The sequence below is a fragment of the Oncorhynchus masou genome, chromosome 20 (genome assembly GCF_036934945.1).
Source record: "Oncorhynchus masou masou isolate Uvic2021 chromosome 20, UVic_Omas_1.1, whole genome shotgun sequence".
Lineage (NCBI taxonomy): Eukaryota > Metazoa > Chordata > Actinopteri > Salmoniformes > Salmonidae > Oncorhynchus > Oncorhynchus masou.
In genome coordinates, this window is record NC_088231.1 from 15,937,701 (window position 1) to 15,951,482 (window position 13,782).

The 13,782-nt window shown below is 43.9% G+C and overlaps 1 protein-coding gene across 1 annotated transcript in view; it reads left to right on the forward strand.

Annotated features, from left to right (window-relative positions):
• The first annotated feature begins 5,948 nt into the window (after window positions 1-5,948).
• The window catches only part of zgc:154142 (uncharacterized protein LOC555481 homolog), a 41,750-nt gene continuing 33,916 nt past the window's right edge, over window positions 5,949-13,782 (forward strand). Inside the window, exons 1-2 of the mRNA XM_064926525.1 lie at window positions 5,949-6,180; window positions 11,473-11,603. Coding sequence (XP_064782597.1) covers window positions 6,030-6,180; window positions 11,473-11,603 — 282 coding nt within the window. The 5' untranslated portion in view covers window positions 5,949-6,029. The remainder of the gene's footprint in view (window positions 6,181-11,472; window positions 11,604-13,782) is intronic.

Consider the following 13,782-nt stretch of genomic DNA (forward strand, 5'->3'; position numbering starts at 1 on the left):
AGAGGACTCGTGTAGCCTAGACGCAGCTTGAGCACAAGCCATTACAATTACCAATAAATATCACAAATAATTCCCTGTCGGATCTTTAGACGCACATCAGACACACTCAGACTCCATCTTATCGTTGGGGATCAGTATCTGTGTTAATTGCTGTTTACTGATTGTATTTTGAGATTGGTAAGTATGTGATTATAAGTCTCTTTAAGGGTCTGGTGATCTTAGCGATGCTTAGCTATTCTCCATAGATGAACCACTGGGGTTGATTCTGGTGCACTGGGTGATGTAATGAATCATGTCAAGCTTTATGTTCTCCCTCTATGATGATGTCATATAAAAGCACTATATCTCTCACTCTCTTTCTCTCCCTCTTTCTCTCTCTTTCTTTTTCTCCACCTCTTTTTATCTCTCTCTCACTTTCTCTCTATCATAAAAGCACCATATCAGTCAGCAACAGCAGGGCGGCTAAAGCCCCTGCCTCCCCTCTGAAGCGTCTCTTTATCCCTGACCTCTGAACAGCTCTTATAGTGCCTTCCCAGTACTGCTTCAGTCCTTTTGTTTCTCTCCCTGACCCCAGAACAGCTCTTATAGTGCCTTCCCAGTACTGCTTCAGTCATTTTGTTTCTCTCCTTGACCCCAGAACAGCTCTTATAGTGCCTTCCCAGTACTGCTTCAGTCCTTTTGTTTCTCTCCCTGACCCCAGAACAGCTCTTATAGCGCCTTCCCAGTACTGCTTCAGTCCTTTTGTTTCTCTCCCTGACCCCAGAACAGCTCTTATAGCGCCTTCCCAGTCCTTTTGTTTCTCTCCCTAACAGCTCTTATAGCGCCTTCCCAGTACTGCTTCAGCTCTTACCCCAGAACAGCTCTTATAGTGCCTTCCCAGTACTGCCCAGTACAGCTTCAGTCCTTTTGTTTCTCTCCCTGACCCCAGAACAGCTCTTATAGCGCCTCCCCAGTACTGCTTCAGTCCTTTTGTTTCTCTCCCTGACCCCAGAACAGCTCTTATAGTGCCTTCCCAGTACAGCTTCAGTCCTTTTGTTTCTCTCCCTAACCCCAGAACAGCTCTTATAGCGCCTCCCCAGTACAGCTCCAGTTGTTTTGTTTACTCACTGTTGTCTTGACTCACCAGTCCTTTTGTTTCTCTCCCTGACAGAACAGCTCTTAACTTCCTCCCAGTACTGTCAGTCTGCTGCTCAGGCCCCTGTGGACTGCTATGGCCTCCCCAGTACAGCTCCAGTTGTTTTGTTTACTCACTGTTGTCTTGAAACCGGCAGGTGTTTGGAAGTCGATTGCTCAGGTGTGGACTGTATGGCCTACATTACTTCGCATTGTTGGGAAGCGTTGTGGGAAAAGGTGTTTGGAAGGATTGAGGTGTGCGTGTGCGCTTCTGTGTGTGTGTGTGTGTGTGTGTGTGTGTGTGTGTGTGTGTGTGTGTGTGTGTGTGTGTGTGTGTGTGTGTGTGTGTGTGTGTGTGTGTGTGTGTGCATGCGTTTATGCGTGTGTCTGTGTTCCCCTATGTGCTCTTGTTCATAGGGGAACACATACTTGTTTCTATCTTCCTCTCCCTCCTCCACTCCAGCATACTCCATCACTGTGTAACACTACACACTGCAGACCTGAGCATTTTATAGTGGCCTGTTATTAACCACCCCGCCGTTCCACACACAAACACACGTACATAACCTTTCACATGCTGAAAGTCAAGCACAGGTGCACACATACTTGCACACGCACACACACACACACACACACACACACACACACACACACACACACACACACACACACACACACACACACACACACACACACACACTAAGGTCACCTTGGCTGTCTTCACTAGAGATTGCTTTATAACGGCTGACAGATGTTTCTATAAATCATTGGTCCCCCAGTGGACAGAGGTTACACACACACACACACACACACACACACACACACACACACACACACACACACACACACACACACACACACACACACACACACACACACACACTGCAGCAACACTCTATCTCTCTCCCTTTTTCTCCCTCTCCCTCCCCCCCCAGAGACACTCATGGTTGAGAAAAATATCCCCCACATTGACACACCACATCTAATAAAGCGATTTGAGCGACTGGGAAAACTGCTATATAAATCCAATCCATTCTTGATGCACTAAAATGTTTTGCAGCTGATGTATTGAAGACCTGCAGCAGCAGCAGGGTTGATATACTGACCTGTAGTTGTAGGACTTTTACTAGTATTGTTGTGAACGGATGTCATTGTGGTGAGTGGTGTGCAGTTAGTTGTGAGCAAGTTTGGAGGGTAGAGTTGCAATGAGAGTTGTTAATGTCACTTCACAGACATCTTAGTTTGGAAGCATCCTCCATGGCAGGTGTCCAGTTGTATTTATTTTATTTGTGAACAAATTCTTATTTACAATGACGGCCTACCCCGACCAAACCCGAACCCGGACAACGCTGGGCCAATTGTGCACCGCCCTATGGGACTCCCAATCACAGCCTTTTGTGATACAGCCTGGAATTGAACCAGGGTCTGTAGTGACGCCTCTAGCACTGAGGTGCAGTTCCTTAGACCGTTGCGCCACTCGGGAGCCCAAAGTGAAGGGGCTTTCTCCCCCTTGAGTTGAAATGTAAAGCAACTGAGAAAATATCTCAACCACCTACTAGAATTGACCCACAACCAACAAAAAAATGCAAGACATTATATAAAATCATTATCGACTCTATAATATCTTAAATCATTCAATTTAGTTCTCTTAAATAATGATATGCTCCTAAATGTGTTGCCAAGGAGAGATAAGAAGCTTCCGTTTCAGCCCAGACGTCAATTCAACGTCTATTCCACGTTGGTTCAACGTAATTTCATTGAAATGACACGGTTGATTCAACCAGTGTGTGCCCAGTGGGAGTACAGTATATCACCACTTGTTTCTGTCTTTCCCAAAGGGAAGAATTGGAGGGAATGTATAGACCTAGGTGCTTATCTCCTAGAGATAGATTAGGTATTTAAAGTGACTGGTTACCATAGTGAATGTGTCTCTGTCTAATCAGACTGTGGCTGAATCCAAGAGGCCTTTATATGATGAGGTAATTCCAACCATTCAATCTCCATGGAGATTAAGCCAAATTTAAGCACTTCCTCTATGAAACTCATTAACCCTGACTCCAAAGTTATTGTGAAGAAACCTCTGGTATCGCTTCCACATTGTATGCAAATCTTTCCTGAAGTTATTTTTAATCTCCAATCCGCAATTAGGAGCGTGTGAATGAAGACGTAGGTCGTTATTGAGCGGCCTAATTTGTAATGACGAATGGCGAGCGTGAATATTGCAGTTGCCAAACTGTCCCTTATCATTATCGCCCCCTCAGATGATATCAAGATTCCTCAACTCTCCTGCAGTCGACTCTGATTAAAAGTCCAATTAAAAACCTGTCGGTCAGAGGAGGAGGGGGAGCGTTCTGTCTCGCCGGACGTGACACGTGGCTGAGGGGTGATTCTCACACAATCACGTGTTGAGAAATAGTGATTCAGCCTTCATCCTGCTTCATCCTTCAGCCTTCGTCATCCACCTTGGTAATTCAATTCAAACAAGATGGCCTCACTTTGACACACAGTAAAAAACAGCAACTCACACCTGTACATCAGAGGAGGCTGCTGAGGGGAGGACGGCTCATAATAATGGCTGGAACGGAGCGAATGGAGATGCGTGTTGTTGATACCTTTCCACCTATTCCGCTCCAGGCATTACCACGTGCCGTCCTCAACAATTAAGTTTCCACCAAACTCCTGTGCTGTATAGTACTGTAACACAGGTTGAGTCCCAAGTTACAGTCATAGTAGGGCCCTGGTCAAAAGTAGTGTATCATATAAGGGACAGGGTGCCATTTCAAACCCAGTGCTGTTGTATGTGAGTGTGCTACTTCCCATATCCTAGGCCCAGGGTTTCTATGGTAACACGAACCACAGGTTCACAACATCTAACCCTCTAAAGTAGACCTTGGGGAGCCAGATAGATAACCGCTACAGTGTAACTCACACTTCACCTAGATAATAAAACATTATCTGATAATACATTGTACTGTTCTGTGCTGTATAAATATTTAACAATATGGCTTGTGTGGTGAAATGAATCTCTCCACAGAGACCATTTTCGCAATTTTCTTGACAATCATTCTGATCTGTGCTGATCTCTGTTAGTGTTTATGACTGGTTGTAAATGGCCCTCTTCTGCTTGCTCTAATATCTCTCTGGCTTGTGCTATTATCAGTCTGTACATAGTGAAGTGCTTATCTCAGCGCTTTGAAACTCCTCTCTACAAACCAATGACTGTATATATGAATGGACAAAGCCACTGATCACGTGACACCATTCATTCCTATGTGAAGACGCAATAGCGCATTGAAGCCAAGTGAAGTCTGTTTAAATGGTGTCTGATGGAGACATCACATGCGCAGTTTAAGCTATTCCAGGAAGTGCTGCTCCCTCTCATTGAGTAACTGAAGCTGAAGGCCAACCGGAGTACTGCAGGCTGCCATTAGCAACTTAATTATCCTTATAACTTCTTCTGTGTGCGATTTTAAAATAATTGGTTCAAGGACATACATCTGGTGTGTTAGAAGCAATTGTTGGTACCATGATTGTCTTCTAAATTGTTTTATTTACTCAAAGATTGACCATGAAGATTGTCATTTTTCCATTCACTATAATGGGGGATCCTGTTTTTCTGCTAACAAAGCCTTTAGTACCTCGATTGGCCTCGAACTTCCATGGCATCAATCCGAGGGGGCAGTCGTTCTCCCCTGCTACAAACACACTGGCAGCATTACAGCAAGCCAGCATGAGCCAGTCTGTCTGTACAGAGAGCCATTACAAATTTGCAACAAAGTGTCCGAAATTGCATCCTATTCCGTACATGGTGCTCTACTTTTGACCACGGCCCATAATTCCCTACAAAGTGCCCAACTTTTGACCAGGGCACATAGAGCACTAGTCAAACGTACTGCACTATTTGGGGAATAAAGTGCTATTTTAGATGCATCCTGGGAAGGGACCACTGATTCCAACAGGCAGGATTACAAGCCTGTTTCTAGCACATTATCCATTAGCTTAACAAATTGCAATTGATTGCCAGGTAGCGTCTGTGGGACTCCTATGGGGCATAGATGACTACACAGTGGCTTCCCGTGAGCCTAGTCCCCATCATGCCTTTTACTTTAATCAAATCCATCGCTAATTCTAAGTGCTTTGGCACTTAAGCCTCATGAAAGAGTTTAACCATAGCCCAGAAGTGCTCTGTACTACATTAATCAATTAGTAAGCTTGACGATAATTGCAGTGCACTGTGTGACGGGCCCCGCTCCTCTTATAAAAGCTGAGGTTGAGACAGTAAATGTTTTGAAATGAGATTCGGGGTCGAGTGTAGGGCCAAAGTTAATAATATAAACAAGCCTCATGTAAACACAGGTCATATACCATTGTCCCCCCAAACTCAACTCTGGAACTCGAGGCCAGTTCCACTGTGTTTTTTTTCAATGTTGTGCTCTAATCAGGGACTGATTTAGACCTGAGACACCAGGTGGGTACAATTAATGATCAGGTAGAACAGAAAAGCAGCAGGCTCTGTACCTCATAGGGTCAGAGTTGAATACCCCTGCTATAGGCTATACTGTACAACAGTGCGTATAACGGTTCTGTAGTAGCCTACAACAGGCTAAGTTATAGGTGAGAGGTAAAAAATGTACCATTGCCCCTACTGAAGCTATGTACAGTATCCTAATGGTTTTATTTGAGAGTCAAAATGACATCAACTAATTTACCCAATGCACACAAAAACACGTTTTACAACATGTTCAAAAATCCTAAACAGTCAAAAAGTCTCCGCACAGACACGCTCCGTGTCCCTTGTCCAGGTTCAGGAGAGTCCAAGGTACAGCCAGTCTAGCAAAGGTCGAACCAGACCGTGAGACGCTGATGCACCAGAGGCAAAGCACATTTGCACATCTCCACCACTGTGAACAGAGAGCATGGAGGAAGACCTAAAGAAGAGGCCCACGTCCAGGGGTCTGAGTACCCTGGAGAAGAGCCTGATACTACTGTTTGTGGCTCTGACTGGCGCCTGCATCGGACTGGTGGTCATCTACTTCACTGACAAGAACAGCGTCTCCACTGATGAAGGTGAGTAGTGTACTACCTGTATGTTTAAATGGAGGGAAGGGAAAGGGGGATACCTAGTTAGTTGCACAACTAAATGCATTAAACCCAAAATGGGTCTTCCGCATTTAACCCAACCCTTCTGAATCAGAGAGGAGCGGGGGGCTGCCTTAATCGATATACACGTCATCGGTGCCCGGGGAGAAGTTGTTGTTGGAGGTTAACTGTCTTACACAAGGGCAGAAATGCAGATTTTCCCACCTTTTCGGCTCAGGGATTGGAACCAGCAACCTTTCGGTTACTGACCCAATTCTTTTAACTGCTAGGCTACCTGGTGGTGAGCTGCTATATACTTTAAACACATTCATGTCGGCCAGATGATTAGTACTACTGTATATACTGTAAACACTTAGGAGTTGGACTATCCCTCTAAACGTCATCACTGTCAAGGAGGTGTGTGAGTACAAAACTTGAAACACTTCAATCAAATGAAGGTTTATAGCTCTACTCACACCAGAACGTGCAATGCCTCTCAGCAGGACTATGAAACAGTGATTTATGGACCCGTGTGATTTATGGACCATTATACATTTACCATAATACCAGGCTTAGCTAAGCGTCTGGGGAGTGGGTGGGTAATGGCTGTCGGTTGGTGGTGAGTTTGCTGACAAGAAGATGAAAAGTGATGTTTTGTTGTCTATTTTGATTTAAATTTTCATCCCTGTACATTGTGCTCTTAATGTATCTCTGTCTCTGACAGATGTTTTATTATTTAGGATTAAATTAAGCCACACTTTCATAACAGCAATAAATTATAAGTATAGAAGAATGATCTGAGTCATTGTATACCGCAATAACAAACCAACAGCATTCATTGCTACAGTAATAATGGCATTGAATACTTCTGGCATTGAATGTGCCTCCATTCTGGGTACAGGGCGAGACAGAGAGTTATATTCTAAGGGGGTTCTGTGTCTTTGTGGTACCTTTGTGATGTGAGTCACAGTGACGTCCCCTGCCACTGGCCTCACAGTGTGGCAGACAGACAGTCCGAGCTGAGACCCAGCTGTGGAGGAACAGAACGACAACAAAAGGCAAAGGTTCCCTCTAACGTTGAGGAAACGTCTATAGACAAACCTCCTGCGAACCTTTAGGGATATGTGAAAGTCTAATTGGTCCCCTTGGACATTGGCATCTCATTGGTCTCACCACTGGATACTGATGCACTGGCGCGGTTCCAAGCACTGTTATGGATTGCTGGACGTATTTTTCATATAGTGTCACTCTGTCACCATAGAAAGCATGACAAATACGTCCTCAATTTGTCACGTCTGCATTATTTTTCATGAGTCATTCTATTTCATCTATAGTTAGAAAACAGCCCATCAAATCATCTGAGTTAAAATGTGATATAACATGCGTGTTGTTTTGGCTTCTGACAAGGTGTCAGTGATGATCTATTTATCATATAATAGAGTCCACCTATCTGCAATATATCTTGGTGCCTTTTTACAGTTCTGTGCTGGTTCCCAAAAAATACAGCCTCCCCCACCCCCTAAAAATGCATTTAAATCATGTAAAAATCTATGATGTTATTAACACTGTCCCACGCTACCTTGGCTCGGTTAGCCAAATCAGTCATATCGTACCTAAGAATAATGGCTGTCATCCATTTCTATGAGTGAGACTGTCTTATGAGACACGGCTGACTCCAGAGACAGCACTCACACAGTACACTGGTCTAGTATAATGCAAATACTCTCTCTCTCTTTTTCTCTCTCTCTCTCTCTCTCTCTTATCTCACTCTCTCCCTTTTATATCCTTTCTCCTTTATTCGTTCTTTAAATCCCTTATTCAATAAACCTTGCCCAGGAATAATGTCTGCACTTTGAAGTGATGGTCATATTGAAAGGCCAAAAACTGTCTAGCTTCTGTCTACATTATACAGAGCATTCGGGAAAAGTATTCAGACCCCTTGACCTTTTTCCACATTTTGTTACCTTACAGCCTTATTCTAAAATGTATTAAAAAACATTTATCATCAATCTAAACACAATACCCCATAATGACAAAGCAAAAACAGGTTTTTAGAAATGTTTGCAAATTTGTAAAAAATATACAACTCAAAATATCACATTTACATAAGTATTCAGACCCTTCCTCAGTACTTTGTTGAAGCACTTTTGGCAGCGATTACAGCCTTGAGTCTTATTGGGTAGGATGCTACAAGCTTGGCATAACTGTATTTGGGGAGTTTCTCCCATTCTTCTCTGCAAGCTCTGTTAGCTTGGATGGGGAGTGTCGCTGCACAGCTATTTTAAGGTCTCTCCATTTTAGATCAGGTTTTAGATCAGGTTCAAGTCCGGGCTCTGGCAGGGCCACTCAAGGACATTCAGAAACATGTCCTGAAACCACTCCTGTTACTTAGGTCGTTATACAGGTCGTTGTCCTGTTGGAAGGTGAATCTTCACCCCAGTCTGAGGTCCTGAGCGCTCTGGAGCAGGTTTTCATCAATGATCTATCTCTCTGTACTTTGCTCCGTTCATCCTTCCCTCAATCCTAACTAGTCTCCCAGTCCCTGCCGCTAAAAAACATCCCCCCAGCATGATGCTGCCACCACCATGCTTCACTGCAGGGATGGTGCCCAGTTTCTTCCAGACGTGACGCTTGGCATTCAGACCAAAGAGTTAAATCTTGGTTTCATCAGACCAGAGAATCTTGTTTCTCATGGTCTGAGAGTCTTTAAGTGCCTTTTGGCAAACTCCAAGCGGGCTGTCATGTGCCTTTTACTGATGAGTGGCTTCCGTCTGGCCACTCCACCATGAAAGTCTGATTGCAGAGTGCTGCAGAGATGGTTGTCCTTCAGGAAGTTTCTCCCATCTCCACAGAGGAACTCTGTAGCTCTGTCAGAGTGACCAGCGGGTTCTTGGACACCTCCCTGAACAAAGCCCTTCTCTGGGCGACCAGATCTAGGAAGAGTCTTGGTGGTTCCAAACTGCTTCAACAAAGGTGCCTGCAAACTCTCCTGCAAACTCTCCTTCCAGACCCATATCAAACATCTCCAATCGAAAATCAAATCAAGAGTCGGCTTTCTATTCCGTAACAAAGCCTCCTTCACTCACGCTGCCAAGCTTACCCTAGTAAAACTGACTATCCTACCGATCCTCGACTTCGGCGATGTCATCTACAAAATTGCTTCCAACACTCTTCTCAGCAAACTGGATGCAGTTTATCACAGTGCCATCCGTTTTGTCACTAAAGCACCTTATACTACCCACCACTGCGACTTGTATGCTCTAGTCGGCTGGCCCTCGCTACATATTCGTCGCAAGACACACTGGCTCCAGGTCATCTACAAGGCCATGCTAGGTAAAGCTCCGCCTTATCTCAGTTCACTGGTCACGATGGCAACACCCATCCGTAGCACGCGCTCCAGCAGGTGTATCTCACTGATCATCCCTAAAGCCAACACCTCATTCGGCCGCCTTTCGTTCCAGTACTCTGCTGCCTGTGACTGGAACGAATTGCAAAAATCGCTGAAGTTGGAGACCTTTATCTCCCTCACCAACTTCAAACATCAGCTATCTGAGCAGCTAACCGATCGCTGCAGCTGTACATAATCTATTGGTAAATAGCCCACCCATTTTCACCTACCTCATCCCCACAGTTTTTATTTATTTACTTTTCTGCTCTTTTGCACACCAATATCTCTACCTGTACATGATCATCTGATCATTTATCACTCCAGTGTTAATCTGCAATATTGTAATTATTCGCCTACCTCCTCATGCCTTTTGCACACATTGTATATAGACTCCCCTTTTTTTGTCTACTGTGTTATTGACTTGTTAATTGTTTACTCCATGTGTAACTCTGTGTTGTCTGTTCACACTGCTATGCTTTATCTTGGCCAGGTCGCAGTTGTAAATGAGAACTTGTTCTCAACTAGCCTACCTGGTTAAATAAAGGTGAAATAAAAAATAAATAAAAACAATTATAAAGTGCTGAATCCTTATATGAATGTGAATGTTCTTTTAATCTAAAAACCTGTTTTTGCTTTGTCATTATGGGGAATTGTGTGTAGATTAATTATGAAAAATAACAATTTTATAAATTTTTAAATAAGGCTGTAACATAATCAAATGTGGAAAAACTTGAGGGCTCTGAATACTTTCCGAATGCACTGTATATACACCACTAGTGAACATATGGATAGATATATGTGTGTACAAAACATTAGGAACAACCTGCTCTTTCCATGACATAGACTGACCAGGTGAATCCAGGTGAAAGCTATGATCCCTTATTAAGCTATGATCCATCATAGTCACTTGTTAAATCCACTTCAATCAGTGTAGATGAAGGGAAGCATTTTTAAGCCTTGTGACATTTGAGACATGCATTTTGTATGTGTGCCATTCAGAGGGTGAATGGGCAAGACCAAATATTTAAGTGCCTTTGAACAGGGTATGGTAGTAGGTGCCAGGCGCACTGGTTTGAGTGTGTCAAGAACTGCAATGCTGCTGGGATTTTCACGCTCAACAGTTTCCCGTGTGTATCAGGAATGGTCCACCACCCAAAGGACATCCAGGCAAAATCCAGTCAACATGGACCAGCATCCCTGTGGAACGATTTGGAGACCTTGTAGAGTCCATGCCCCGAAGAATTGAGGCTGTTCTGAGGAGAAACAGAAAGGGTACAACTCAATATTAGCAAGGTGTTCTTAATATTTTATACACTCAGTGTATATGTGTGCAAATTATATTTAAAAAACGTGTACTGTATTGGTTCAATTTGGTTGTATATTGGTAGTTGCTGACCATGTTATCATTGGCCATACCATTGTATGAGGGTATGTTATTGCTGTATGTTAATGCTTTAATTACCAATTGCTTTTGTTTAATGGGACTGGTGAAGCAATCTTTAATTCGAATACTCTTATTAACGTAAGTAGTGCCACTATATCATCAAACAGTCTGTCCCAGCAGGATGTTCCATAATGACATTGTGTTACTCTTCCATGTCATACATAACAGCCCAATAACAAGGGTTCTAATCAAAACAAATTATTCTGCCAACATTACCCAAAGCTGTTCCCCTGCAGCTGACACATCAACTGAATGTTCATGTAATCAATTGTGTGTGTGTGTGTGTGTGTGTGTGTGTGTGTGTGTGTGTGTGTGTGTGTGTGTGTGTGTGTGTGTGTGTGTGTGTGTGTGTGTGTGTGTGTGTGTGTGTGTGTGTGTGTGTGTGTGTGTGTGTGTGTGTGTGTGTGTGTGTGTGTGTGTGTGTGTGCGTGTTTGTGTGTGGGACAAGAGGTCAATTCAGGATGCGGGGGTCCTCAGGCACTCAAGGGCCCGTCGGGGGAGTTCACCAGCATGAATCACCCCAGTAGCTACGACAACGGCATGAGCTGCAGCTGGCACATCACTGTGGACCCAGGCATGGTAAGTACCACAATGCAACACATTCAAAACACAAAGACTTTTATACAGTAACCTCTTTTCCTTTTACTGTGCACTTTCCTTCAAACAAACACACTGAACAAAAATATAAATGCAATATTCAACCATTTCTACGATTTTACTGAGTTACAGTTCATATAAGGATCTCAGTCAATTAAATTCATTAGGCCCTAATCTATGGATTCCACACTTTAAAAAAGGTTGGGGTGTGGATCAGAAAACCAGTCAGTATCAGGTGTGACCACCATTTGCCTCATGCAGCGCGACACATCTCCTTCACATTGAGTTGATCAGTCTGTTGATTGTGGTCTGTGGAATGTTGTCCCACTCCTCTTCAATGACTGTGCGAAGTTGCTGGATATTGGCGGGAACTGGAACATGCTGTCGTACACGTTGATCCAGAGCATTCAAAACATGCTCAATGGGTGACATGTCTGGTGAGTATGCAGGTCATGGAAGAACTGGGACATTTTCAGCTTCCAGGAATTGTGTACAGATTTTTGCGACTTGTAGCTATGCATTATCATGCTGAAACGTGAGGTAATGTCGGCAGATGAATGGTATGATATTGGGCCTCAGGATCTCATCACAGTATCTGTGTGCATTCAAATTTCCATTGATAAAATTAAATTGTGTTCGTTGTCTGAAGCTCATGCCTGCCCATACCATAACTCCATCCACACAACGCTATATATGTTGTCTTCCATCTGCCCGGTACAGTTGAAACCCGGGATTCGTCTGTTTAGAGCACACTACTCCAGCATGCCAGTGGCCATTGAAGGTGAGCATTTGCCCACTGAAGTTGGGTACGACACCAAACTGCAGTAAGGTCAAGACCCTGGTGAGGATGACGAACACTCAGATGAGCTTCCCTGAGACGCTATCTGATAGTTATTGCAGAAATGATTCGGTTGTGCAAACCCACAGTTTCATCAGCTGTCCGGGTGGCTGGTCTAAGACGATCCCTAAGGTGAAGAAGCCGGATGTGAAAGTTTATTTAATTTATTTATTTAACCTTTATTTAACCAGGTAGGCTGGTTGAGAACAAGTTCTCATTTGCAACTGCGACCTGGCCAAGATAAAGCAAAGCAGTTTGACATATACAACAAGCAGAGTTGCACATGGAATAAACAAACATACAATCAATAATACAGTAGGAAAATCTATATACAGCATGTAAATAGGCCATGGTGGCAAAGTAATTACAATATAGCATTTAAACACTGGAATGGTAGGATGTGCAGAGGATGAATACTGGGGTGCAAAGGAGCAAGATACATAAATAAATACAGTATGGGGATGAGGTAGATTGGATGGGCTATTTACAGATAAGCTATGTACAGGTGATCTGTGAGCTGCTCTGACAGCTGGTGCTTAAAGCTAGTGAGGGAGGTAAGTGTCTCCAGCTTCAGGGATTTGTGCAGTTCGTTCCACTCATTGGCAGCAGAGAACTGGAAGGAGTTGCAGCCAAAGGAAGAATTGGCTTTGGGGGTGACCAGTGAGACATACCTGCTGGAGTGCGTGCTACGGGTGGGTGCTGCCATGGTGACCAGTGAGCTGAGATAAGACGGGGCTTTACCTAGCAGAGACTCATGGATGACCTGGAGCCAGTGGGTTTGGCGACGAGTATGAAGCGAGGGCCAGCCAACGAGAGCATACAGGTCACAGTGGTGGGTAGTATATGGGGCTTTGGTGACAAAATGGATGGCACTGTGATAGACTGCATCCAATTTGTTGAGTAGAGTGTTGGAGGCTATTTTGTAAATGACATTGCCGAAGTCGAGGATCGGTAGGATGGTCAGTTTTACGAGGGTATGTTTGGATGCATTAGTGAAGGATGCTTTGTTGTGAAATAGGAAGCAGATTCTAGATTTAATTTTGGATTGGAGATGTTTAATGTGAGTCTGAAAGGAAAGTTCACAGTCTAACCAGACACCTAGGTATTTGTAGCTGTCCACATATCCTAAGTTAGAACTGTCCAGAGTAGTGATGCTGGACGGGTGGGCAGGTGCGGGCAGCGATCTGTTGAAGAGCATGCATTTAGTTTTACTTGCGTTTAAGGGCAGTTGGAGGCCACGGAAGGAGAGTTGTATGGCATTGAATCTCATCTGGAGGTTCGTTAACACAGTGTCTAACAAAGGGCCAAAGGTATACAGAATGG